Source organism: Temnothorax curvispinosus, unplaced genomic scaffold, assembly GCF_003070985.1.
Source record: "Temnothorax curvispinosus isolate PA1 unplaced genomic scaffold, ASM307098v1 QBEX01001437.1, whole genome shotgun sequence".
Lineage (NCBI taxonomy): Eukaryota > Metazoa > Arthropoda > Insecta > Hymenoptera > Formicidae > Temnothorax > Temnothorax curvispinosus.
The window spans coordinates 18,092-45,248 of record NW_020211217.1 but is presented as its reverse complement, the minus strand read 5'-3'; the positions used below and the strand labels follow the sequence as shown (position 1 = coordinate 45,248).

General features: G+C 44.3%; 1 protein-coding gene across 8 annotated transcripts in view; it reads left to right on the top strand.

The window, feature by feature from the left end:
- LOC112463596 (teneurin-a) overlaps positions 1–27,157 on the top strand; it is a 332,312-nt gene that overhangs the window by 299,280 nt on the left and 5,875 nt on the right. For 5 of the 8 annotated variants that reach the window (XM_025030073.1, XM_025030099.1, XM_025030064.1 and 2 more), the window contains 17 exons: positions 3,256–3,375; positions 4,014–4,672; positions 4,756–4,969; positions 7,424–7,688; positions 8,930–9,060; positions 9,239–9,385; positions 9,728–9,935; positions 13,754–13,780; positions 18,411–18,530; positions 20,853–21,037; positions 21,508–21,659; positions 22,014–22,672; positions 22,762–22,997; positions 23,177–24,279; positions 24,460–24,682; positions 24,844–26,834; positions 26,971–27,154. In XM_025030073.1, coding sequence (XP_024885841.1) covers positions 3,256–3,375; positions 4,014–4,672; positions 4,756–4,969; positions 7,424–7,688; positions 8,930–9,060; positions 9,239–9,385; positions 9,728–9,935; positions 13,754–13,780; positions 18,411–18,530; positions 20,853–21,037; positions 21,508–21,659; positions 22,014–22,672; positions 22,762–22,997; positions 23,177–24,279; positions 24,460–24,682; positions 24,844–26,834; positions 26,971–27,154 — 6,624 coding nt within the window. The remainder of the gene's footprint in view (positions 1–3,255; positions 3,376–4,013; positions 4,673–4,755; positions 4,970–7,423; positions 7,689–8,929; positions 9,061–9,238; positions 9,386–9,727; positions 9,936–13,753; positions 13,781–18,410; positions 18,531–20,852; positions 21,038–21,507; positions 21,660–22,013; positions 22,673–22,761; positions 22,998–23,176; positions 24,280–24,459; positions 24,683–24,843; positions 26,835–26,970; positions 27,155–27,157) is intronic. The other 3 variants (XM_025030082.1, XM_025030090.1, XM_025030107.1) reach the window with 3 other exon arrangements.

Genomic DNA, 27,157 nt, shown 5'->3' with positions numbered 1-27,157 from the left:
CTCCTCGTTTCGTCCCTCGACCTCGCTCCGGAACACACGAATTTTGCATGCACGCGAGTTACCTTGCTTTTCGGTAATTTGACGTATGTCGGCTTGCTTGCTTGCTTGCTCGCTTGTGGCCCTCATAGGGCTAAAATCGTTTCGCGACAAGCCACTTCCGACGCGGACCTCTTCCACGGTTTCATTTACAAATGACCATCAACGAAACCGTTGCCACGTTAATTCCTCTTGACAAACTGTCCCGAAGCTGAGAGTAAAGCTATATAATCTTGTTTGTCATTTGTAATTATTTTCAACAAGCGTGTATTTGTAAATCATGGAAAGCGTCTTTCATTTATTTTTGTAATAAGCGTTTAATTTTTAGATTATTTGCAATCGCGAATATCTCGACAAAGGAACTAAAGAGGGAGGGGGGAGATGCTGTACAAATTCGCGGAACACAATGCGGCCCCTTCCTTCTCCCGTCAAATCCCCTTGGCCCCTGCATCTTCGGATGATAAAGTTTAATACGTTCGCGAAATGGACTTTGACCATCGTACAGAATTCATTTCAGATCTCTCGTGCAAAAATTCTTCAATTATGATTGAAAACTGTTGACACAACGTTGAAATAACAATTTTTAATGGGATGTTTGTCGTTAAAAAACCGTAATATGATTCATCCGCTTGTGTTTCCTGTCCGCGAGAAAACATTATTACTGCGCCATTAATAGTTAACTCGTCAATAATAACGACATTGTAGGCAGCTCGATAACGCTGTCGTGTCTGGACTCACGCTTCGCCGGATCGGAACGAAAGGGTAGACGGATCGATTGTAAACATTTCATTATAACGTACGAGCGGAAGTGGGCGGTAGAACGGACCGGCCGGGGTGGCGGCGGGATAATCCTACGATAATCCGGGAATCATTCTCGGGAATGAATCGCTCTATCGATCCGGGGGTATATAATTGAAAAAGTTGTTCCTTTGCGCCCCTCCCTCTCCTCCCCCTTCCTTCACCCCCTTCCCTCCTCCCCCCGTGAACGTGCCCGCTGTCCTTCACAGTCGCGCTCGCCTTTTCCATCCCCCCGCGAAAGCAAGGAGGCAGACTGGTGGTGTAACGACCGCTCGCATTATGGCCATTTTAAATTTCCGGTGGCTCATCATCAAAACTTGGCAGTCCCTCGATCCATATATTGGATTTTGAGATGACTTCGTTTCGGAGTATTGTCCTTACGGTTAAGCATACAGCATACAGCGTGTCTCAGAGGTCGCAGCTGCCGGTAGATTAAATTACTCAGAGATCCCAAGTGCAAGCTCATTTTGCATTCGCTATATTCATAATTTACAACGTCAAATATTTTAAGAACGGCTGCGATATTAAAGCGTTGCTAAAATAAAGTCTATGTAAGATAAATTGAGAAAGGCTGAGGCAAGACTCTGTATTATGTATCGAATATTAAAAAATACTTATTTTCAGTACATACTACACGTATTTACATATTTCCAATGTATAAAATAATTGGCCCGTTTTCTGTAATGTTTGGTGGTGTATCGAAGTTATTGCGTGATTTTTTTAGACATCGAGTGTGCGATATGTGGAAAGTTGGATTGCTGAGTTGCAGCGACGTGAAGCGGGAACGAAAACGATGCCACGCTGACTGGCATATACGCGAAATAAGGTCATTCACAGTTCACTGCAACTCAATTTCAGCGATAGTTACATGGCGGCCAGGCAACGTCGATCCCGAAGGAATAGTCGCTCTTTTCCGGTCATTTCGCCTATCTCCGGTCTGACGTGCGTACATGTGTACATGTGTGCGTTATGTGTATGCGCCCGCTTGTGTACACACACGGAAGACTTTCACGTGTACGCGTAACCCCTCGTCTCGCACGTATCGCGCAGCTTCTTTATCTCGAAGAAACTTGTCAAGGACTATCGTCTGCACGGAAGACCTTTCTATGGCCAAAGATAAGTTGTTGCGACAAGTATTGGGGGGAAAATTAGAACAATCTGCATTTATTAAATTATTCAGTTTAAACTTTTACGCGTTTGCGCGCTATCTCTCTCGCTATCAAAAGCCAAATATTGGTCTCCATTTTATTTACCGCTGTATTTTTCCGCGTGCTTTGGGGAAAAGCTGTGGGGATATAATAAAATAACAATGTATTACAGCACACAATGGCAATTACAACTAGAAACGATGCGCAATAACGAGTGCTATTACCACGACAGAGAGCTTATGTACAATCCGCGATGCGACAAATCGCGGGGCGCGAAAACGCGTCCATTAAATATCGGCGCCGAGTGTATCGGCGAATCGCGATTTGTCAAATCACCCGCGCGGCAATAACACGCGAATTCAATTACGCGTTATCGATGTTTTGTTGCGTTGATAAGCCAAGAGGTCGTTAGGCGGGGGTTGCGTTGGCCCGGGTCTGCCTCTTTTTTAAAAACTCTCGTTAAACCGCGTAATTAATTCGTGGCGCTTGTGGCGCACGAGACAGATAATTAATTAAACCGCAATATCCCGCCACGGATAAGGGTTTTATTGCCAAATTTATCATGGCGTTTAAATTCAACGAACTTGCACTTATCGCTCAGAAAACATTAATATAAATGACCTGAAATTCCCAGATAACTACTGATATAGCATCAACATAATTGGATCTCGGATCATATCGGCCGATATTAATTGGTCTTTGAGGGGTCTCCATCTAAATATTAAATCATCATAATCATTTGTCATTGGCTATATTAGTTAGACTCGTCGAATTGATCATTGCTCGTCACGCTATTTTGTTAGAACTTATAAAAAGAATACCATATATATAAATGATACAAGGGTATTATAGCGCCATTTCAGAATTCTTGATCTGATGAAGCAATATCGTACGCTCGATACAAGCCGTGATTCAAGCCGTGAGACCTCGAACTTTATTACACGGATACGTTGCTTTAAAAGTTACTCGAGCAGGAAGGTCGGGTTGTCATGGGGGAAATCTAGTGTGCCATCGTAATTCGAAAGCGATTGTCCAAATTTATGAACCCATTAGGCCGCTGCCAGACGTTCGACTAAAGCCGTTCTTGATTCCTGACGCTATAAAAGCGTCGCGCGCGGGCAATGCCATTTCACCCTCTAGTATACCAGTCGTACGTTGCAAATATAACATTGGTGTCTACGCGCGATTGCGCGTGAGCCATGTCCGCGCGCACGCGGTGGAGTTTCATCCTTTCTTTTATTCCTAAAACGAATGCCCTTTGTTTACTTTCCAGCAGTGAGCTCTATGCGCCCGATAGACAGCACTAACTGCATTCTGGTTCAAGATATCAAAGCTGTCACTCACGAAAACGCACACATCCACGACTCGATATCCACGCAGATCCCCACAGAAGGTAAATATCGAGCGGTATTAATTTGCATCTACTCTGCATGATGTAAATACTCTCGCGTACAGCGTCATACGCTAATTGCTTTTGGGAAGCGCGAGTGGATGAACGTTTCATCAATATAATATCTTTAGCGAGGACTATATATCGCCGCGCATCCAAATGTCACTCACTGTAAAGATTTCACACTGTGAGCTGTACCAATTCCGAAAGATAATTGAACAATTGAGGTACATTTGACGCACTTGATATGGAAATAAACCGAGGAATATGGAGCAATAAAAAGCCACGATAAAAAGATCGTGAGCGTGAGCTCTGCTCGGCTTAAAATAAACGTTTGATAATATTCTTTTTATATCTTTTTCCAAAAATAATACGTTTAAAAATAAAAATATAATCTTTTTTTCTTAATTGTTCACTCATCAAATTTACACATCATACAGTTTACTATGTTGCAACTGAAATGCACAGGTCGTCGTGCAGTGCGGTATAAGTCAGACAAATAAGAGACTTTTTCTTTTTTCATAAAAAGATATCACTAAATTTTATGCTAGACAATATTTTATTTACCTCGCGACTTTCTTAACGACTTGTGCTACTTATGTTATCGAATGTGTCACCATCTTCGCGTCTCTCCCTCGCAGAATCCCTGCCGACGAGCACGGCGGAGCATTCGAGCGCCGCGGACAGCGCCGGTGATCAACAGAGCGACCCGCAGATCCAGCAATCGGCGCAGCAATGGCCGGCCGTGCTCGAGCTACAGGCCTACAACGTCGCGCACTCCGCCGTTATTCAGCCGTATCACTTCTGGAACACGGAGTTTCGCAACAAGCAGCCGGCGTTCATTAGGCTTAACCTGACCCTGCCGTGGGGCGCGAATTTCGCGGTGTACGGCAGGCGGAACGTCGCGCCCAGCGTCACGCAATACGATTTCGTGGAGTTCGTCAAGGGTGGTAGGGTGGTCCACAGGCTGAAGAGGGACATCACCGCGGAGGCGGTCAGTTTTATGCAGTCCAGCAGCCCGCAGGACGTTCGCGTGGAACGCGCGGCGCAGCCGGCCGCGTCCTATCAACACGTGCTCATCAAGAGGACCATCGTGGAGCCGCTGATGGTCAACGTCAGTCTGCTGCAGTACTTCGACACCGGCGACTGGTTCCTGTCCGTGTACAACGACGAGTTGCAGCCTTACAAGGTTACTCTGGTCGTGACGGAAGCCGAAGGTGTCTCCACCACGTGTCCGAATGACTGCTCCGGACGTGGATCGTGCTACCTCGGCAAGTGCGATTGTATAGACGGATATCAGGTACGTGTTTGCGCAATTATTCTGAAATTATCTGACTGTGTATCACCCGAAGAGATCAGAGACTAAGGAGACGAAACTTCCAGGGTGCTGATTGCAGCAAAAGCGTATGCCCAGTTTTGTGTTCTTCTCACGGACAATACGGCGGTGGTATGTGCCACTGCGAGGAGGGCTGGAAGGGCGCGGAGTGCGACATACCGTTAGGTGACTGCCAAGTTCCTGATTGCAATCAGCATGGCCAGTGCGTCAGAGGATCCTGCGTCTGTAATCCCGGCTGGAAGGGCGCCTTTTGCGACGAACGTAAGTTAGCGATAAACTAAAATTTAGAGGCGAGTTATTTGCGAGTTATTCTAAATTAGGATTTATAATATTTCCTTACGCGGATGTGAGAAAAAAGGGGGGAAAAATTGACGATACCGGCGGACCGGTTTGAAAAGATTATCCGAGAACGATTCGCGAGCGATGACGTTGCATTGCAAATGCGCGGCGCGCGATATCACGACCCATATTTCAGCCTTAAAAACGGCTTAGCGGAAAGTCACGGGTGACGGAAAACGTTTACCTCGAACATCTATTTCTGCCTCGGATCGTTATTTTTTCATGTTTGTCACAGCACCATTAATTTTCCCATAATTCAGGCGTACGTCCTGGCCCTCTATCCGGGGAGATTCAAGATATTAGTAATGCAGAGTCCCCGTCGGTGGAGAACACAGCCCGACCTGTGTACAACCTATAATTAATGCACGCTGAGTTCTCCAAATTTACATATGGGTCAAGCCATGCCAATTCGGTGCGACAATTAGTTTCGTATTGTTTCGCGGGAATTTGAATAATACACACGCGCGCGCGCGCACGCACGCGGCACGCAGCTGCGTTCGATACGTTATAATTTCGCACACCCCGGAATTTCCGGGGACTGAGTGACGTACGATATAAATGACGAGATTATTCGCCGGGAACGAGACACTTCGTCTCTGACATTCTCACGGTCCTCGTTAGAGATACGCTCGCCCGTCGCTTTTTCCTAAACGCAGACGAAAACGGTATTAGTTCCACGTCAGTGGAATATGTCAGCTCCAATCGTAAGAACGATAAATTCGTCGAGCGGAAACGGATTTGCATTAGTCGCGACACGACGGCAAATGAGAACTAACTGGCGAATAAGAATCCGAATCGAGAGACAAGTTATTTCTTTAAAAAACTTGCCTTTAAAAACAATTGCGATCTTACTTATATTTTATGTTATCAATTAGTAAGAAAAACGCTATTTATGGTCCGGATTGGATGTTGGTGATCTAATAATAACATTGTATGAATTTTATATACTTTTTTCCAAACTTAGTAAACTGCGCGCCGATTTTTTGTCGATCTTTCACACACACTTAGTTGAAACGGTAAATCTACATATTTGAGTCAATAAATAATAATCTTTTTAAATTTAGATGATAATAACCATCCTTATTAAATCACTGTAAAGAATTTATTGCGAAAAATATCACCTCAGCCAGAGTTCAAACCTGAAATAAAGTTTACACAGTTATTATTAGGGCCTCCGCACAATGAAAAATATAAGGAACAAAGAACAGATATTAGCGATTAGGACTAAAGGATCAAAAATAAAGTTGAATGTACGATGAAAAATACAGGCAACAGAAACAGGGAATAACACAGGCAACAGATTTTTAACCTATCGGAAGCCGTGTATTAATACTACACCAGCTTTATTCCTGATTTTTTATTTCTAATCGCTAATATCTGTTCCTTATATTTTTCATTGTGCGGGGCCCTTTAGACTACCAAAACCTAGTCCGGACCATAAATGGCGTTTTTCTCTCTAATTGATTGTATATATCATAACGGTCGTGTTTTTCGCATTATTATTAATTGTTTATATCTTATATTTTTTTAACGATATGATACATACATTTATTTGTTTTATGCTTCATTTCATGATGCGCTTTATTCAATTTCTGAAAGATTCATTTTCGCCACTTATTCCGAGTTATCTTTAATTCGTTAAAAACTGCCGTTTCTCTTGTCGTTCACGGCTTAGAAATTGATGTCTCAGCATTTTTACCGAAGAGAGTTCGTTCCGAAGAAACATTCTGTATGTACCATTAAATACGCTTAATGGTATCATACTTCAACGCCCAATTTACCGCGTTCCGTGTTTCCGCGCGTTTCACGGCGCGGCGGCGCGCGAACGCACCTGCCAGGTCCTAATGAAAACGAACAAATCTATGATCCCGTTCGATCAACGTCGCGCATACATAATGCAAGAAGAATCCGCCAGGAATTTCTCTCATCTCTCGCGTCCCGTGTATATACATATAACTAACGCGGCACAACGAACGCGAACGACGACGTGGCCCGCGACGGCGCCGCCGCCGCCGCCGCCACCGCCGCCGCCACCGCCGCTGCTGCGCCGAGGACGCACTGGAATTAAGTTTCATAATTTCCCCGGGGCAGGTGGGATCCGCGGGAATAATGCAATTGTTCCGATGCCATAATTTAAAAAGTTGGTCCATTCGTCCACGCCATGGATGCAATCAGCGGCGCCCGGGCGTGACGGGCGAGGGAAGACGGGGGGGAGGCTCTGATAACTGACGGGGATGCGCCTCACCCCGCGTGAACCGGGGGGGAAGTTTAGCCTTTAGCGAGAGGCGTCCAGGTCGCGCCGAACCGTAAAAACGCGATAGTTTCTGATCTAAAGCTATATCGCGCTCGATCCGTTTCTCTCTCGCAAACTTTCAGCCGACTGCTCCGACCCGAACTGCAGCGGCCACGGCGCCTGTGTCTCCGGCAAGTGTTACTGCAAGGCCGGCTGGCAGGGCGAGCGGTGCAATCAGGTCGATCAGCAGGTGTACCAGTGCCTGCCCGGCTGCTCCGATCACGGCACGTACGACCTCGAATCCGCGGCCTGCGTCTGCGAGGAACATTGGACCGGGGTCGATTGCTCGCAGCCGAGCTGCGGTCTGGACTGCGGACTTCACGGATCCTGCGAGCAGGGCCGCTGCAAGTCAGTATAACACACACACGATGCGCGCAGCACTTGCACGTACACATCGTCCTTTCTATATCGTTGTCCTTTACGGGCCCTCCGCGGACGTGAATTGCGACCGGGATTCCGGAATTGGGTTACCCGCTGGCGCAACCAACGGTGCACCAGCCAACGGCCGCTCTCGCTCTCTCTTTCTCTTTCTCTCTCTCCCCGGGATTGAACGAGGAAAGTGACGCGTGTCTCAATGCCTAGGTCGTTTTTCTCGCGAGGATTAAAGAAATTCCATGCGACCTCGATTTCGTTTCTCTCTATCCCCCATATGACGCCCGCACCTCCGCGCGAGATCATTGTTTAATGCGGGAGATTTGCGGAATTGTGCGGACGTGACGGCCATTTACGCGGGCGCTCTCTGTGCTTCATAGAGTGTGACGTGCGAGCTTTTTGCAACTTTTACGACTGGAATAGATTACCGGGTAATGCCGCGTGTCGAAGAGTGAGAAACGTCGTAAAGTTTTCAACGGGCGAACGCGCGCGAGGAAGGCACGTCGCGGGGGCATTTAATAGTAATCCGCGCTCGCGCGCGAGAGGGAAAGAGAAAGAGGAGTAACGTTTTGTCGGGACATTGAAATATTGTGGGATAGATGTGGGCGAAGAATGGCCTAAAAATGAGTAAATTGCTCGCCGGGATCGCGGGCACAAAAGTTGAGGCTAAAAAGGTGAAAAATTGCGAGAAAAAGGCTCTGTCTTACGAGGCGCCAACTTATCACAACTCGAAGGACCGTCCTCGTCCCTTCCCACTTTCCTTTGTCAGAATCAAGGACGCGGGAGAGGATCTCCTTTCTCATATTCTAAAGCTGACGCCTCTCGTCTACCACCCCCCCTCCCCCTCTCCCCCGCCGCTTTCCCCTGTTCCATCCCCGAGAGTTGGCGTAAAAGAGGCTCTAAGTGCAAAAAGTTCCTCACTACGGCAGAACAACTTCGGAACTCGGTTCAAACTCGCATTTTTTATTGCAGCCGGTATAAACGGCGAGAAATTATTTTACGTTCGGCGATACCGCCGTTTAACATAACGAATCCTGTTAGAAGCACTTGCGTATCGGGTACCCATGAAGTACGATGCGATTAACGTAACAAAATCGTATTATTTCCCTTTATACTCGCTGTTTTTATTTCATAATTCCGATTGTTAAGTGAAAAGTCGTTTGTGAGTTTGTTTATACGCGCTCTGTAAGATCCGAAGGCACATACCTGGTTTACAGATGCCACGATGACTGGACCGGCACGAAATGCGATCAAAAACCGTGCGACTCGCGTTGCGCCGAGCATGGTCAGTGCAAGAATGGGACCTGCGTGTGCAGCCAAGGGTGGAACGGAAGGCACTGCACATTACGTACGTATAAAACAGGAGATTATATTCGCGTAATAAATTCGGTGCTTTACCTTGCTCGAGCATATATTTTTCGCCGTCGATAATAAGTTTCCCGATATACGAGACGGCGTAATATCATTTTTCAATAATCGATTAGTCGACTGCAATTATTGAAAAATGGTTTTTCTCTCTTTAATAGCCGGATGCGAGAATGGATGCAGCCGCCACGGATTGTGCACCCTGCAGGACGGCGAATACAGTTGCGAATGTTCGACCGGGTGGGCCGGTAGAGATTGCAGCATACGACTCGAATTGGAATGTAATGATTACGTTGACAATGACGAAGGTGAGTCCTCAAAGTAACCCGGCATTAAATCAACGTTGATTAATGAAATACTATTGCTCATCTGTATCTAATGGATATTATTCTTGCGAAGTCGGGCAAAAGGGGGAATTTACTGAGATAGTATTGTTATATGGCAGTAAAATATTAATTGCGTTCAACGTAGCGTTAAAATGTAACACAGCGTGAATACAAAATGCCAAATCACAATTTTGATTATTCTTATCTAATCTTCAAGCTTATAAAAATATAAAGATGCAAAGAGAAAAGGCTCGTCGAAAAAAATGGAATCTCATTGAGCGCGAAACGCGTTGAAGAGGATATCTAATAGATTGTCTTTCTCAGATGGCATGATGGACTGCTCTGACAGCGAGTGCTGCTCGCACGAAACTTGTTCAGAACATATCATGTGCCTTGCTAGTAATAATCCCGTGGACGTTCTCCTTCGAAAACAACCGCCTAGCGTCACAGCGTCCTTCTATCAGCGGGTGAAGTTCCTCGTCGAGGAGAACAGCGTACAGAGCTACGCCCACATGGACGAGTACACGGAAAGGTAAGATCGATCATTTCCACCCGGACGGATTAAAATTCGAATTAGAATTCGCTTAGTCTCTTACTTTCATATTAAGATAAGCGAGAGTGACGTGTTCGAACGACCGAGAACTCGCCATTTAATCACAACAAAATTTCTGGCAGATTTTCCGCGCGACACACCACACGCGGATATTTCTCTCTCATTTTATTTTTGCATTAATGCTTTAGAAGAACGTAAACACGGGCAACGACTCGGTCGATCGTAAACGTTACACATATGACATTTAATGAAGATAAAATAGCATAGCTGCGTGTGTCATAGTTTGGCCTTTTTACGACTTTCATGCCGCCGCGCATTACTTTTCTCGGTTTTTATCGTTAGCCAGAAACACGCGTATCATATCGTGTTTGGTTGAGCACTTTCGTTCCTTTCGGTACGGCACGCCGTGAATTTGTCTTCGACGTATGCAGTGAACGTCCTACAAAAAGCGTTATTTAATGTCAAAATTGCAGTTTACAGGACTTGACAAATGTAATGTGCGAAAATACAATATATATCGCGTCACGCTGCACGCGGTTATCGAGTTATGAATATTATTATGTAACTTACGCGTTTCAATCTGTGGTAACGGTTTACGATGGGGTACATACTTTCTCATATTTATTTAATATATCTTTCTCTTTCACGTGTATATATGTGTATATGCATACACATATTGCATATGCGTGCCACGATGGATGCGCACCAATAATTTCACATGGACGGGGACAAAGTTAATTAAAATATATTTTCAGCTTTTGAACACGTATAACTTGTTTTTAATTTATTGTGGAGGCGTAACATATATTTTGTTTGTGAAATATATACGTTTAATGCGGATGCACTACAAGCCGTGCAAAATATTATCGGTACACAAAATTTGATATTACGGAAGAATCTGTATATTTCTGCTCTGCGTTATAAATTGTTAATAAACAAAACTTAGTCGCAAAAATGGTGGGCTAAAACAGTTTATAAATTCAGAAATCGTTGTAATCTTATCGATATCGTTGTTTTATTTAATTTTGCAGCACGATATAAATTATTTCGTTGATCAAACATGTCACATGTCGAAACTATTGGTCGCGAACGGACGTTATATGTCGTAAATATTATTTAAATGAAGAATACTGCGATCAATTATTTAATTTAATTAATTTATTAAATTGATGTTTCCCCCATCGTGAGCGGCCATTGAACGCCACAAAAATTTGATCGAATCGTCATGAATCCACATCCGTAACAGCTGAAATATCAGGAGAGCCCCCGGTGGGTGACACCCTGCAACCCCCTAACCATCCTTTCCTAGTGTTTCACCCCTTTCCCCCCTCCGAATGCCAATTATATCGATGATTACTTCGGAACCATTGCCAATCGAAGGTTTTCCGTTAATTAATCCCCGCATTCGCGATATAAAACTTTTAAATGCATATTTTTAATTACAGTTATTAACAAGGGCTATAATAAATAAAAAAATGCATATTATATCAATGAGATTTATCTTTATTTTTATACAGTCATTAAGGAGAGAAGAGAATATTATTTATTGCTAGTTTAAAAAAAATTCGTCATTAAAACTCAAACTTTACATAAGATACTGCAATATATCAAATTTAATAATTCACGAATATGTAGAATCAAATTTCACGTGAAATCAATTAAAATACTATTCTAAGCAAAATATGATAGAAGAGATTTAAAGAAGATAAGCTAAATGTAATTTTCAAAAGTTTATATTAAGACATATAAGAATTTTTTCACAAGATCAAATTTTTTTTCCATCTTCCTTTGTTCGGCATTGAAGAAGTGATTATCGATATGTATGCCGCTCAGCTGGAAGAAGCCGCGACGGCACTTCGGAGGTATCGTGTATTTTGTCTAGTGTTTATCCTCTGTGTGTAGCCCTTTACCACCACCAGATTACCAATCACCCTACAGCCGAAGACCGAAAAAAAAGGCTCCGTTCTGCCTACGGACTGAATGACGAAAGTCTGCATAACGAGAAAATATGCTAGAGACTTGCTTTTGTATTACCTTATTATTAGTTAATTCATTTCTCACGCGTTAATGTACTCTAGGCACTGTTCGTTATCGTCAGTAAAGTATAAACAGTATATACTCGGCCTGCGCGCAATATAACTAACATATATAAGGAAGGACAGAGATACAATTTTCAAAATTGCTTTCCGACACCAATCTAATCTGGCCATTCGTTAAGCGATTATACGAGGAAGGAGTTGATAGATAAAGCGTACGAATGGTTGAGTCAGACAGGCGGATATCAAAACTCCCTTAACGAGAATTTGCAATTATCTATGAGAAAGTCTGTGCAGAGAGCTATCGATGTCAAAAGTGCACAAGCGCCGTGACTCGCCCACTCGTAAAAGTATTTCTAGATATGGTAGACACAAGTTTGAAATTTCTCGTACCGTCTCCTTTCTTTTTACTCCGTGAAAACTTTGTATATCCGGTGCGTATAATAAGGTCCATGTTGTCGCCAAAGACTCTTCCAGAAGTCGAGCATTTAGAGCATTGTTTTTTGTCCATTGTCCACTCGTCTCGTAATATCGTCTGGAATATCGATTGCTCGTTCCGAGTATACTTGCTGCCAACACTTGCACTCGTTTGAAAATTTTAACAATGGGGTGTATTCCGTGTTAATTATCTCTCAATTCAACTAAACTTAAATAACAAATCTCTACTGAAATCTGTACTGGATTATTAATAACGCTATATTACAGTTTTTTATTGATATTTAAACGCTCATTGATTTAAATGAAGAATTATCAAGATGTCCATCATTCGTCTTTAAAGTTTGTGAGCTTCACGAATATTTCGACGTTACTTTTTCCCCTATCCAGAATTCTCGTATCTCCTTCGAGATGCTATTTGCGTTAACACGATTTTTAGAGCGCGCTCGCTCCAAACGAGAAAGATGCTCGCGGATACAAGCGCTCCGCCGTGAATCAGGTATTCAGACTGGCATTGAGGTTGCTCGGACAGCGGTAATCAATATTCGAGAATCGTCCCTCAGCCCGGGCCCTAGATCGACGCCGATGGAATCTCCTTCTCGTTGTCGGTCCGGGACGATCCTTTCGACCCTGGGTTACGACCGAACTGATAAGAGTTTCCCTCGGTCGTTCTGTTCGGGGTACTCGCGCTAAGGGTTGGCGTCATGGGGGTTCACCATCCCCGGTCGAAATGACGCCGTGTGTATTAACATACGACCGGTCATTTGGTCATTCATTTTCTCTGGGCCCTATATATATATATACATCATTATATATACATATGTGTATGCGTTGCGTAGTTTCCAACTTGTGTCTGTCACACTGTATACCACTCTATGTTGAATGAGTCCGAGAGTGACTGCGTTCATGTTGCGTGACTGGAAGGATCGCGTGTGTGATGGGTACGCTTGATTAGTGTGTGTCTACGTCTATTGTTTCTGTAATGGCGTGCGGAACATTGCGAGGAGCACTCGCGGGGTCTCCGTGCCGGTCCAGCCGGAACGGAGCCGGGTGACGGAAAGAAGGCCGGGCGCGCGCCGCTCGGTTCGCGGCCGAAGATCGCGGCGGATTGTAAAGTTTTGAAACGCGCCCGTTCGGTGGTTCGGAGACGCCACGCGATCGCGCTCGCAATAATAAGTAGAAAAATTGCCGTTCGGAAAGGCAATTGCTCGAGAGAAAACGATTGCTCGCGCAATGCTGCGCACGCGCCTCCGTTTTTTGCCCGCAAACGCGGGTTCTGTGACCGTGGTAACGCCCTTTCTTCTCGTTGGTTTTTCCCACACGTAGTACGTTCTGGAGTTCCTTTACACCGCGGTAAGTTGCAGCTCAAGCTCTCGCTAATCGTTCATTATCCAAAAGAATTTAAAGAAAAAAAAAAGAAAGAACAAAGTATCATCTATTGCTCGTTTCGCTCGTACATTCATCTTACATGTCTTTCGTATGACCCATTAATATGTAACACTTATGTATTTATATATCGAACCTTTTAGCCTGCCTAACACTGTCATTTACTTTCCTACGTTTCGTTTCTCTCTCTCTGTCACTTTCTTTTCTGCCATTCCTTGTTTTTACGCCGTCCATATAACAGCCTGTTATCATTTCTCATATTATTACGAATATTTGCGTTTCGCCAATGTTTGATCACACTTTGCTTATTTGTCTCTCATCTCTTTCATCCGACACCACCACCCCCCGTTCTACTTCGTCCGCTCTCTTTCTCTTTCTCTCTCTCTTTCTCTTTCTTTCTTTCTCTTTCTCTATCTATCTCTCTTTCTCTCACAGCCTCTATCTACCTGTCTAACCTATCTGTCTTTATTCACTTTTGCGCCCCATGGCCACGCTCGCGTTGATACGTACAGGAGATGAGTCGTCGACGGTTTTTGCAGCGGTTTATCCCGCTCGAGGTAGCGCCGCGCGTCTCTCTCTCTCGTCGGGGTTTCCGTCTATATTTTTATAAAAATAGTCGAATACATGTTGTTCGCAATAAAAACGCCATGGACTTCGAAAAAACATACGAACGAGAAACAATCCTCCGTGGTATTGATATCGAGTTTACAACAAATATTCGGTAACCTACTTTTTTAAAATCCTTTTTTGTGGAACACTCTCTCTTGTTTTGTGTAAAATCCACGTCGGAAATAGATCCAGGGCGAAGTTTAATCATGCAGAAAAAAAGGAAACGGGAACGGTTCTGTAAATAACTATACTATCTAATCCTCAAGAATCTATATGCCGCTTCCCTTTTATTACGATATACAGAGAATCTCGTTAGTTATGTATCATTTATCTCGCTTATGAATATACATATAACGCTTGTACGCATCATCCGAGCGTCCGTCCATGGGCAAGAGCTCTTCACGTATACATTAAAGCCAACCGTACGAATTGTCTCTGTGTTATCTGTGATATGTCGTCAGATTGTTGTCTTCCCCTTTCTGTTATGTCTTGTCTTCTTGTCCCTTAGATGCGTTAGCCATATGACTGATATACATAATAGTATGTTACGAGTCGTATACTTACGAAAAACCCCCCTGGTCTTGTGTTGTTTGTGTTTGCCAGGCTTGCACTTTATGTACCATCCTGTCGAACTTGTCTTATAGTGAACGTCCTAGCATTTTACACGAACGCTGACCTTATTGCGCGCCTCTTGCGTGAACGACTCTGTTGCGTTCTTTTTTTATTATATCGTTCCTTTTTCTATCATATATATTATTATATATATATATATAATATACATTACGATACGAACACGAGATAATAACTCAACAAGTGTACATATTCGCTTTCTGTTCTATCGACGGATCGGCAAGTATTGCTAAATCGGCACCGTACGGTTTATGATGAAGGACCCCAAAGGACCGTCTCTCCTTGTCCCTTGTCTGCGTCTATTATCACCTGTCTAAAATGTGCCAATTGACCCGACACCAACGCCCTGTGTCTGTCTTTATCCGATATATCCGAGGAAATCGAAACCCACCGAAGAAGAATCACACCCAAACCTGGCCAATCCCGAGCTCCACCCCCCTCGTCCGTCTACCCCCTCCCCCAAGATTCCCGCTTTACTTAACTTAACGATGCTTCTTTCTGGCGCGGAGTACTTACTGAAAAACGACGAACGTTTGTTAATTCCGCTGAGATTATTTCAACTGAAAATATTCGCGGTCTCTCGTGCGTCTTGGTACTTCTCCGAGATCGGTCCTCGACGTCCTCGTTCGCGCGAGAACGACGGAAGAGAGGCGAGAGGAAAGAGAGAAAAGAGAAAAGACCTGATAAACCGAGAGAAAGACTCACGCAAGGACAGAAAAGGAGAATGAGTTCATTCGATGAATTTATTCGCTCGTAAAATTCGGCGGAAAAGAAAGAAAAAATAAAGAAAAGAGAAAAGAATAACGCAAAAGAATAAGAATAAGCTAGATTAATAATTCCTAACGGCGTTAGGTACGCGTCGCGCGTGTATACATTCTCTTCTTTCGTTATTTGCATATAGGTTGACTACGACTGCCTTTAGAGATCTCGGCGCATTCGAGCATCATCCGTTTTTCTTTTTCTGTTTATCATTCACTATGGGTTTGGACGTACAGTAGTGACGACTGTGCCTGCCACCTTGCTATGCTCGCACTTGGAGGATCAGCGCCCGCCTCCCCGGCACAGTTTGATCTCCAAGCCACTCGAAACGAAGGCACGATCAGTGATCGAAACCGGCGGCATTGCCCGACAGAGATTTTATTGCATTTTCTTTCTTCGCATGTATGCGCGGAAATGCGTATCCGCATCTATTCACGCAGTGGCAGAAAAGTGACAATTGGCGACGAATATAATAGGATCTAGATGAACTGTTAAAGAAAACTGTATGATAACTTTTAATAATTTGAAAATTTAAGTACATTAAGTACCTTATGTACAATTCAACTACTTCCTTTCTGCAAAAATAATTGAACATTATTAAAGTATATGTCTGACTATTATTACCTTATATTACTAGTCTGTGTAATAACTCAAATAAAATCATACTTTTATAAAGATCATCGCGAATATTATTGCATTATACAAGGAATTTTTCTTCATTTTTTTTTTTGTCACACAAGTAATTATTCAGAAGGCTATTACTAGCTTGGATAAAATATCGGCGTTGCTTCAGCTGTTTGTAAGAAATTAACGGAACCGTCGCTATATCCGGCGCGCACTTTTACCTAACGGCAGAAACTGACCTCGTTGAAATAATCCCGGTTTCGATCCCTGAGCTTCCGTGAAATCGGCAAACTCGATAATCCCAATTGGAAACGATCGATGGTCCTATATTAGGTGACGATCCGATGACCATCGACATCGCGCGCCAGCGTTGGGGACACGCGTGATCCTCCAAGAACGAATATGCCCCCATACGCAATCCCTTAGAGACTGATAAATATATATATCTATATATATATATATATCTACATACCGAATGCATATAAACGGGTATATGTAGCTTGTTACACGGCGCGGGGGATCGTAGCTCATGTCGCACGTGCCGCGTTACATTCGTTACCCAACGGGTGGTGTAACAAGCTACATACACACATGCGACTATCTCTTATATACATAATATATATATTATCTACGTACCTATATACATCGAAACCTCATTATATTCAGCACTACACGAATCGCTTAAAATATTCAGCTTCAAACATTCCAACTTTCTCTCGCCGAGAGACCAGCCTCCCTGGTCTCTCGTACCATCCATTCTCTCTCGCCATATCCCCCTCTCCAGTTCCGTTCACATGAAAAGTTCATATGATACGTCTATTATTATATTACATATTACATATCTCACGCCTACTACGTATCTATATAACATGACTGCATGCCTTTTACTCTCTCACGAGATAATTTCCCTACGAATTTCCCCCCTCCCTCCGTCCCTGCCCTCCCCCGTCCATCCTGGCTTCGGGACGAAGTATTATGTCTTCTTTTTTTTTCTCTTCTTTTTTTCTCCACCCTTTTTTCTGGTCTCTGAAAATCCTGAAAGTCAGTGCCGAGAAGAATGTTCCCGCCTCGCTGCCATCGCCACCACCGCGAATGCTGATTTTCGCGAGCACAAATGCATCGTCGACGCACTGCGCGTGTTCCGCTGCCCCCGCCGTCCAACCCCCCCACGACCCCGTGTGCCCTCCTCCCCCCCATCCCCGTTCCGCCACCCGCCCCTCGCCTACGCGGCATTGTTCTATTTGTAAAATCAATTTGTATCGCTCCTCGATTCAGCCAGAGGCATTAGCTTCCCTTGTACGTGGCAACGCGGCCGTCGAATGTCGGCCGAATGGAGTTGCGGATTGTATTGGCAGCGAAGTGAGAATATTGGATCGCATTGAACCGTTGACCGCGGAAGCTGATTTAACAGGCAAAATCGATTGCTCGCGTCCGCGCCCGCGTAAAGACACCGGTCGTGCACCGACCGACCGAGTAGTACGATCGCATTACCGTTAATTAGGCGGGCACTAAGTGGGTATTAACGGTGGCCGCCGTTGTTCGCGGTGGGATCGCGGAAAATTGAATCGTGACATAATTCGAACCTATATAACTTCGGAATCTTATGAAAATGTAAAGTGTATCCATGATTACACGAAAATAATTAAATCTAAAATTGCTGAAGCATTTATTTGAAGATCGAAAGCTCTGAAATGATAACTGTGATTGGATATTCCGAAAACTTAATTTCGATACATTCGTATTTAAGTTACGAACGAATGTTCCGGACGCGAACGCTGTGAAAATCCAAATGATTTTTCCAAAATTCTACCTACTCTCGCTTCGACACGCGCGGACCGATCGAAATTGCATTCCGATCGTAGACAGATGTAAATTGTGAGAATGCTTCGTTTTAAATCAGCATTTCGCGGATTAATGGGTCGACGAAACGATCCCCCGCCTCGGTGGACCCCGATATATCTGTAATTTGTAACAGTCGAGTTGCGGTGATGCGAGGCCAAGTTGTTACCGAACAAGGACTCGGAATAGTAGGCATCAGAGTGTCCGTGGACAGGGACTCGCGCTTTGGATTCACCTTGACCAGAGCAGACGGATGGTAAGGATCAATACTCCATTTACATCTTATTTTATATATTGCCCAGCTTCATGTATTAGTAACTTCTATTCAATTGTTAAAGTTATTAGTTTTTCTAAATTAAAATAATGAAATTAATAGCAAGAATTAATTCATGATTTGAAATACTTAAAGACATCAGAAACAAATTTATTTCGCAAATCATTATCCGAAATATTATACGTTGAAGTTTTTAATATTATTACGTCTAATAATAATTTTTTAAGGCGTTTGAAAAAAAATAAAGGTCGATTATCATAGTGCGTATTTTAAGCAAATAAAAGACTTCGTTTTTCCTAAAAAGTCAGGTGAAGTGCTCGAATTGGAATAATTTCACGAATGCGTGTAAATGATATAAATGATTTTAAACGTGCATTCTGGTTTGTCCCTAATAGATATGGTAATGGATAGTAATTCATATTAATAATTCACCATTACACACGTAGAGGCAATTATGCCGTTCGTATTTTAAGCCGATGTAGTTATTACTGTGGCATAATATTATTTTGAAAGAGGGATTTGCGCGATTAATGACAGACATCCATAACGTAAATGACGGATACCACGGGGCGTAATCCAGATTATTATATATGCATTATACCATCGCGCTCTGAGAGAACATTTAAGAGCGTAATCTCAAATCCGTATCTGCTAATTGCTAATTATTCTTGAGTGTCGTGCGTGAAATAAGTAGGTCATGTTATCGTGGATTTAATATATTACCGGCGATAGAAAGGGGATTCATGGAAAGAGTTACGCCCGTTGTTACATCCGTTTACAGTTATATAGCGGACGTACGACCAACACGCGGCCGTCGCCATCATCGCCTGTATTAGCATTTGCACATGCGATGAGCACGACATGTAGGGCCGGAGCTGGACGTCCTGCGCGATAGTATCAAGGCTGCATTGTAATGAAAAGGGGGAGGGGTAGTTCGGGGGGGGGGGAGGTGATGTAGTCGGGAACGACTACATCAGGCGAGGGTATATACAGCAATCCTGGCGAGAATAATTCTGAAACAGGAAAGCGGAGGAGTTGGGATACTAGACCGCATCAAAGCCCGAGCTAATGATGTCGAAAGCTTACTAATTACTCCGTGCAAACCTACGGCACCACGGCTCGATCCGTGGCCCCTCTCGGTGCATCGCGGGTCGTCGAAATGTGTTCGCATATCGACCGAATCTACTCGTTACGAAACTTTGTTTCAGCCATTCTCTTCCGATTTAATTCATATTAATCCAACGACCGGAACACCGCGCCTACTCGTAATTAATGCTCATAAATGCGAAATAACAAGCGCGTTACGTATTATTCTATTCATTGATGCACCTTCAATTATAATATCATTATAGCGTATTACAACTTAGGTGAATTTTTCGGCATGTAATAATTTTAACATGTATTAATGTAAAATCTGAATTCACATTTTGCGAATTTTTACGTAGTCAAAATTTGAAATGCGCGAAATCTTGCAGAGAAGTAAAATATAAAAATTATTATTTTAGTATAGGAGATGATCAGTCTCACAGAATATTTCATTTCGTTTCAGAAAAATTGCGTATATGTGTGTGGAAATTACTTTATAAATAGTTTTTTCAATGGGGACGTTAAATAACTACATTAATAATACAATGAGTACAGTGCTACTATAAATCCTATTAAAAATATGTTCTGCGCAGTTTTTGTTTCCGCGCTCCAACTTTCAGAGAAGCCAGTAATTTTATGTTAGGAATATTACTTCATTAAATTCCATGGCGTACTTTTGAACCTAGATGCAAACTTGAGTAACGAACGGGTTGAAAGGGAGAAATTACAAAGCACGTAAAAATCTACTTCGTCCATTGTTCACGTCAATAAATAAGACTAATCATAATACCTTTGTTCGTAATAACCCTTCAAGAAAGAGTTTTAAAATTCGTTAATACTTCAAAAGCTATTACTGTTCTTTTAATATAATTATTTATATTGTATTGAAACTTTCCATGCAGCTTCATTTTGCTTTTTTGATAAAAAATAAAAAGGTATGCCATTTTGAATAGAAATATTTTTATTATATTTCATACAACCGAGGTAAATTTTTCTGCGTGGGGAAAATGTTTCAAAATTATTCTAGTTAACGATACGCCGCGCTTAGAAAATTAATCAAACGGGACGAAGGAACTTTTAAAAGACACGCGTTCCAATTCTAAGGCCTCGTCGGACATTCATTCTCGGATAAAGCGGGCGCACTATCTTGATCGACCTACGTCGGATCCTTATACCGGCGGCAATGTAGTTCGAAATGCATTTACGTACTTTGATCAGGTTCGACGTCCTGGTCAATGGCGGAGGCGCCGTGACGCTTCAATTCCAGCGCAGCCCCTTCAAACCCCTCACGAGGACCGTCTTCGTACCCTGGAATCAGATCGTAGTTCTGCCGCCCGTTGTGATGATCCTCAGCAAGGAAGGCGAATCGTATAAATCTAACCAGCCGCCGAGCCCGGCAGTTGGTAAGCATCGAGCCTCGGATATATGTATTACGGATTTTTCCCCCTTTTTTTCCTCTTTTTTTTTATTTTATTTTTTTTTTTTATTTTTTTGGTCGGTCGACCTGGTACACATATATCTCATCGTGTTACGTGTCGGATCGCGTTACCCATTAACGTCACAAACGTTTCGATAAACGCGCGTACGTGCTCGATCACCTGAAACCGATCCCTGGCGCGCAGGGAAAGGAAGAGATAACAAAAGGAAACGAATAGACATTTTTTTTTATTATTTGCAAAAGTCCCGTTACGATGGTTTCTACGTAATTTATTATTGCTCCTCGTGACCACGTCGGATCGGATCGCGCGCCGGTTATCCCGCGCGCATCTTCACCGTGTTGTTTCCAGAGCTCAACGTGTGTGCCGTCTTTGTTCCGTCCTTGAGTGTTATGAATTTTTGAGTTTCTTATCATTTACGGAATACAATATAATAGGCTTCCCAGGGATTTCAATGGGACTCTTTAGCGAGCACGGTCCGTGCTTGGAGCACGATCACGAGACGCTACGGCCAATTATCGTTAGCACGTGGATGCCGGAAAAAGTTGGCGGCTTGCCTGGCAAGAGCTTGGTCTTTGCTGAAAGTCAAGTAAGTTTCTACCCACGCAAACGATTTAATTATAACACTCTCGTTGCGTCAATCAAAGTAAAGTCTTGATTTCATCATCACGATTAGGACGATAAAATTTTTAACTAAAATTTTTACATGACATAATTATCTTGATACCAATCTGAACATTCTGAACGCGCCTGAATGAAAAGCGCGGAGCGCGAGACTTTAAAACAAGAGACTTTAAACAAATCTCGCACGATAAAGAACAAATCTCGACGTGTTACGTAAAAAGGACAGCGATCAAAGGATAATACACGAATGTAACAATATTTACGAGATTGCAGCACTGTGTGCGACCGCATTGTACGCAACGTTAAACATCGCTTGCAGATCGTGCAGGAAAGCATTGCTATTCCGGGCTCCAATCTCCACTTGATGTATCAAAGCAGTCAGGCTGCGGGCTATCTCTCTACCGTGAGGATGCAACTGACCGGGCCGTTCATTCCGAAATCGCTGACGCACGTACACGTGCACGTGGAGATCGAGGGCTCGCTACACACGAAAACGTACGAGGCCGATCCGAATCTGACGCACACGTTCGCCTGGAACAAGCGAAACGTTTACAAGCAGAAGGTGTACGGCGTGGCGCAAGCGAGGATCTCGATCGGCTATCAGCATTCCACCTGCCCGTTGGTGATATGGGAGACGCAGACGGCCACTTTGCAGGGATTCGACGTCGATATCTCCGATATCGGCGGCTGGGGACTCGACATCCATCACCATTACAACTTCCACGAAGGGATCCTGCAGAAAGGCGACGGCTCTACTCTACATTTCAAACAGTATCCGCGCACTGTGAAAGTGGTAATGGGCACCGGCCTCCAGAGGAGCCTGGTGTGTCAGAATTGCGACGGTCTCGCTAAGGACGCCAGACTCCTGACGCCGGTGGCACTCGCCAGCGGACCCGACGGCAGCATATACGTCGGTGACTTCAATCTCGTACGCAGAATCACGCCCGAAGGAAAGGTTTACACCGTCCTGATTTTGAGGTAATTAATTTTTGTGTTTTCTGCAGAATTTTTTGTAAATTCGGCGACGATTCAAATCTAATCTGGAACGCGTATCCCATCTTTTACAGCGCTACTCAAGTGGCGTATCAGTATTACCTATGTATCTCGCCGGCTGACGGGCACTTGTATATCAGCGACCCGGAGAAACATCAGATATTGAAAGCCCTCTCGTTGGAACAAGTCCAAGATCCCAGCATTAATATCGAGCCCGTTGTTGGAAGCGGCGAGAGATGTATCCCAGGTGACGAGGGTCATTGCGGCGACGAAGGTCAGGCCATCCATGCAAAATTGGCTCATCCTAAAGGTAAAGGACAAATTGAAATATATATCTGTCATTGTCTCGAAAGGCGCTTGCACTATTGAAGTTAATTCAAGTAATCTCAAAAACAATTTTACAAAACAACGAACATATGTACCGAAAGATTTGTAAATTATAGAATCACTTGCAAAATAATAAAACGTGATTTTTTTTGTGATCTGCAGGAATCGCAATTGCGGCCGATAAAACGATGTACATCGCCGATGGAACGAACATTCGTGCTGTCGATCCTCGAGGTATCATACACACGCTCGTGGGACATCATGGTCATCACAATCATTGGTCACCCGCACCCTGCATCGGAGCCATTCCCGCACATCAGGCTCAGTTACAATGGCCCACCGGATTAACTCTGAGCCCATTGGACGGATCCCTGCACTTTATCGACGATAGACTGGTATTGAAACTCACCAGCGACCTGAAGGTGCGCGTGGTCGCCGGCACGCCTCTTCACTGCACCAGCAACGCGAACAGCAACAACAGCGGCAACGACGAACTTCCTAAACTGAACTCGTCGCTGACGACGATCCTGAAAAAGCCGGACGAGGTCCTCGGATCGGTGTTGGCCGTCGGTTTCAGTCCAACCGGCGAGCTGTACATAGCGGATCGCGATTCTCACCGAGTGAACTCTATCAGGATCGTCGATTCCTCCGGGAAGATGTCACACTTCGCGGGTCAGCAGCAGGAGAGACTGCGCCAATGCGAGTGCAACAATACTACGCCCAGCACCAAGGACATGGACACGTGCACCTGCACGGACGATACCAGCAGCACCGAGACACTCCTCTCGTCAAACGCAAAGTTCACCGCGATATCCGCCCTGGCGGTTTCGCCGGACGGTGTCCTGCACGTGGCCGATCAGGGCAGTCTTCATATCCTGGCTCTCCAGCCGTATCTTCCGAACCACGACGAGAACGGGGAGTTCCGCATTCCGTTCCCGCCTTCGAATGAGATCTACGTATTTAATCGCTACGGCCAACACATTTCCACGAAGGATTTGACGTCCGGAAAGACTCGCTACTCTTTCCTGTATAGCAAGAACACGAGTTTCGGCAAGTTGTCCACGGTGACGGACAGCGCGGGCAATAAGATCCAATTTCTACGGGATTACAGCAGTGTCGTTAGCTCCATCGAGAACACTCAGGATCATAAATCCGAGTTGAAAATCTCCGCGGTTGGATTCCTGGAGAAATTGTCCGAACGCGGCAGGGCAGAGATTGCTTTGGGTTACGATGGCTCTACCGGTTTGCTCACCAGTCGATCGGGAGTAAGTTGGAAATTTGTATTGCTCATCTTCATTAATAAAGAATAGCTTTAGTCCATTGATCGAATGAATATTTATTCTTTCTTTTTTGCTTAATCATATATGATGAAAAAAATTTGTAGATTTTTTAAATGAATAAATTACTTCTTATTGATAAAGCACAATGTTTTGTTAAAATTTCAGGGAGATGAAACATACATATACAATTACGACAGTCTGGGACGTGTCACTGACGTAATACTGCCGACAGGCGAGAAATTGAAATTATCATCGGACTTATCTGACGATGAAGGTCTATTGGTAAAAGTGTCTGCTCCGTTGCAAGCTTTATCGAAAGGTGATAAACAGCGAATTGTGGAGTTTGAGATGAAAAACGAGAAATCGAAGATGTTGACAGTCACTGACGGTATGTATTTTCTCTATTTAATTAATTAATTAATTTTTGTTTAATCTATCTTTCCCAGTATGCAAGTATATTCCAATTTCTTTGCAAATATTGTTAAAACATTACTCTAATATTACTAAATACGAAAATTATTGCTCTAATATGTAATTTCTCATTCACAGGCACCAAACTCATGAAAGCAATCGCATTTACGAACAGCAGCCTGGAGGTACTTCTACCTGGTGGTGGTAGAGTACTAAGCGCGGCGACGACGAAACATCCGCTATTGAAACCGGCTTTGCCGGTGGAAGCGGAGATGCTGCCCATGTGGAGTTATCAATTGATGTCGTTGGGCGAATTAACGAACACCATGACGACGACGTATAACTTGGTCGGAGAAGTTAGCCATCCTCAGCAAACGCTGAATAGAGAGATCTGGGTGAACGACACGCGAGTAATAAGCGTCGAATTCGAGCAGGCGTTTAGCCGCGAGACGTTCTACGACAAGGCGGGAACTCCTCTATTGACAGTGATCTTTGATCAGGCCGGCCTACCCTTGGTCTGGCAACCGTACGAGCAAGGCCACAACCTCAGCATCACCTACGATCGATTCAATAGGATCGAGAGCTGGAAGTGGGGCTCTTCCGACGAGTCGTACGGCTACGATCGACACGGCCAATTGGCAGAAATTACCAATAGCAAGGACGGCACGAAACGATATACCTACAACGACTTCAACATGCTGTCGAAGATCACGCTCGCCAGCAACAGACAGTTCTCGTTGCAATACGACGACGACGGTGGACTGCGACATATCATTCTACCGTCGGAAACCAAGCATTCCTTCTCCTGTCAGGCTTCTCTCGGTTTCCTCAGGGTGACGTATACTCCACCCGGCAGCACCAGAGCTTATCTGCAGCACTACAGTCACGACGGGAACCTACTGCAGACCGTGTTCCCGGGAGACGGAGCTCGTATCGTCTACAGATATCACACCTCAGGACAACTGGCGGAAGTCGTTCACGGTGATGGTAAAAGCGAGATCAGATACACCGAGAGTGGACTACCTTCCGAGGTGATACATTCCGAGAGAGACGTGGAGTACAAGTGGGATTATCAATATAGCGCGGGACTTTTGGTGGAGGAGCGCATAGATTTCGGCGCCAAGACCGGCCTGAGCAACGCCAAATTCACATTTGAATACGACTCAAACTTTCGGCTGGTCGCGGTGCAGGGTAGAATAGGCGGTCAGACGCTACCACCGCACACCATGGCTTACAGTCCGAGATCGGGTACGTTGGAACAAATCGGTCAATTCAAGGTGACGAAGCCGCAGTCGAATGAAACGACCGTGTTCGATGGTACCGCGCTGTTCTCACGCACCACAGACGACCGATTCCTGGAGACTCAAGTCACGGTGACGATCCATCGGATGGAAGTGTTTAGGATGGAGTTCACGCACGATTCGCGCGGCCGCATCAATCAGACGAGAACGTACACGCGCAACGTCGCTGTCAACACGTATACTAACGTAAAAAATTACACGTGGGACTGCGACGGTCAGTTGACCGGCGTGGAGGCGCAAGAACCGTGGGGCTTCAAGTACGACGCTAACGGTAATATGCTGTCGCTCACGTATCGAGGTAACACGATCCCGATGGAGTACAACGCCATGGACCGAATAGTCAAGTTTGGCGAGGGTCTTTACAAGTACGACAACCGAGGTCTGGTGGTGCAGAACGCGAGAGAGGAGAGATTCAATTACAATGCCAAGGGTCTCCTCGTGCGCGCCACGAAACGCGGCCGCTTCGACGTGCGATACTATTACGATCACCTGGACCGACTGGCCACAAGGAAGGATAATTACGGCAATGTCACTCAGTTCTTCTACAATAATCAGAAACGGCCGCACGAAGTGAGCCAGATATACAGCCCGCGCGATGGTAAATTGATGTCGCTGGTCTATGACGACAGAGGACATCTTATTTACGCACAAGTGTACCGGCACAAATATTATATCGCTACTGATCAATGCGGGACACCTATTATGATCTTCAATCAGTACGGGGAGGGCATCAGGGAAATTATGCGATCGCCCTACGGCCATATCGTTTACGATTCAAATCCATATCTTTACTTGCCGGTTGATTTCTGTGGAGGACTTCTGGATCAGGTAAATAAGAGTTTCATGTTGTACTATAATAAAATAAAAAATGATAGAAAATAATACAATTTTTATCCAGGAATGTAACGATATTTAAAACTCTTTTTGTTATACTTTGTGTTTTAACAATATAATCTATTTACAGGTCACCTCTCTTGTTCACATGCCAAACGGTAAGGTTTACGACCCGTTGATAGGACAGTGGATGTCACCGCTCTGGGAGAACGTTTTGGATCGCGTAGACAAACCGACGCACCTACACCTTTATAGATTTAACGGAAACGATCCGATCGACGTCAGACACACGGACAGACCAAGTCAACCAACCGGTA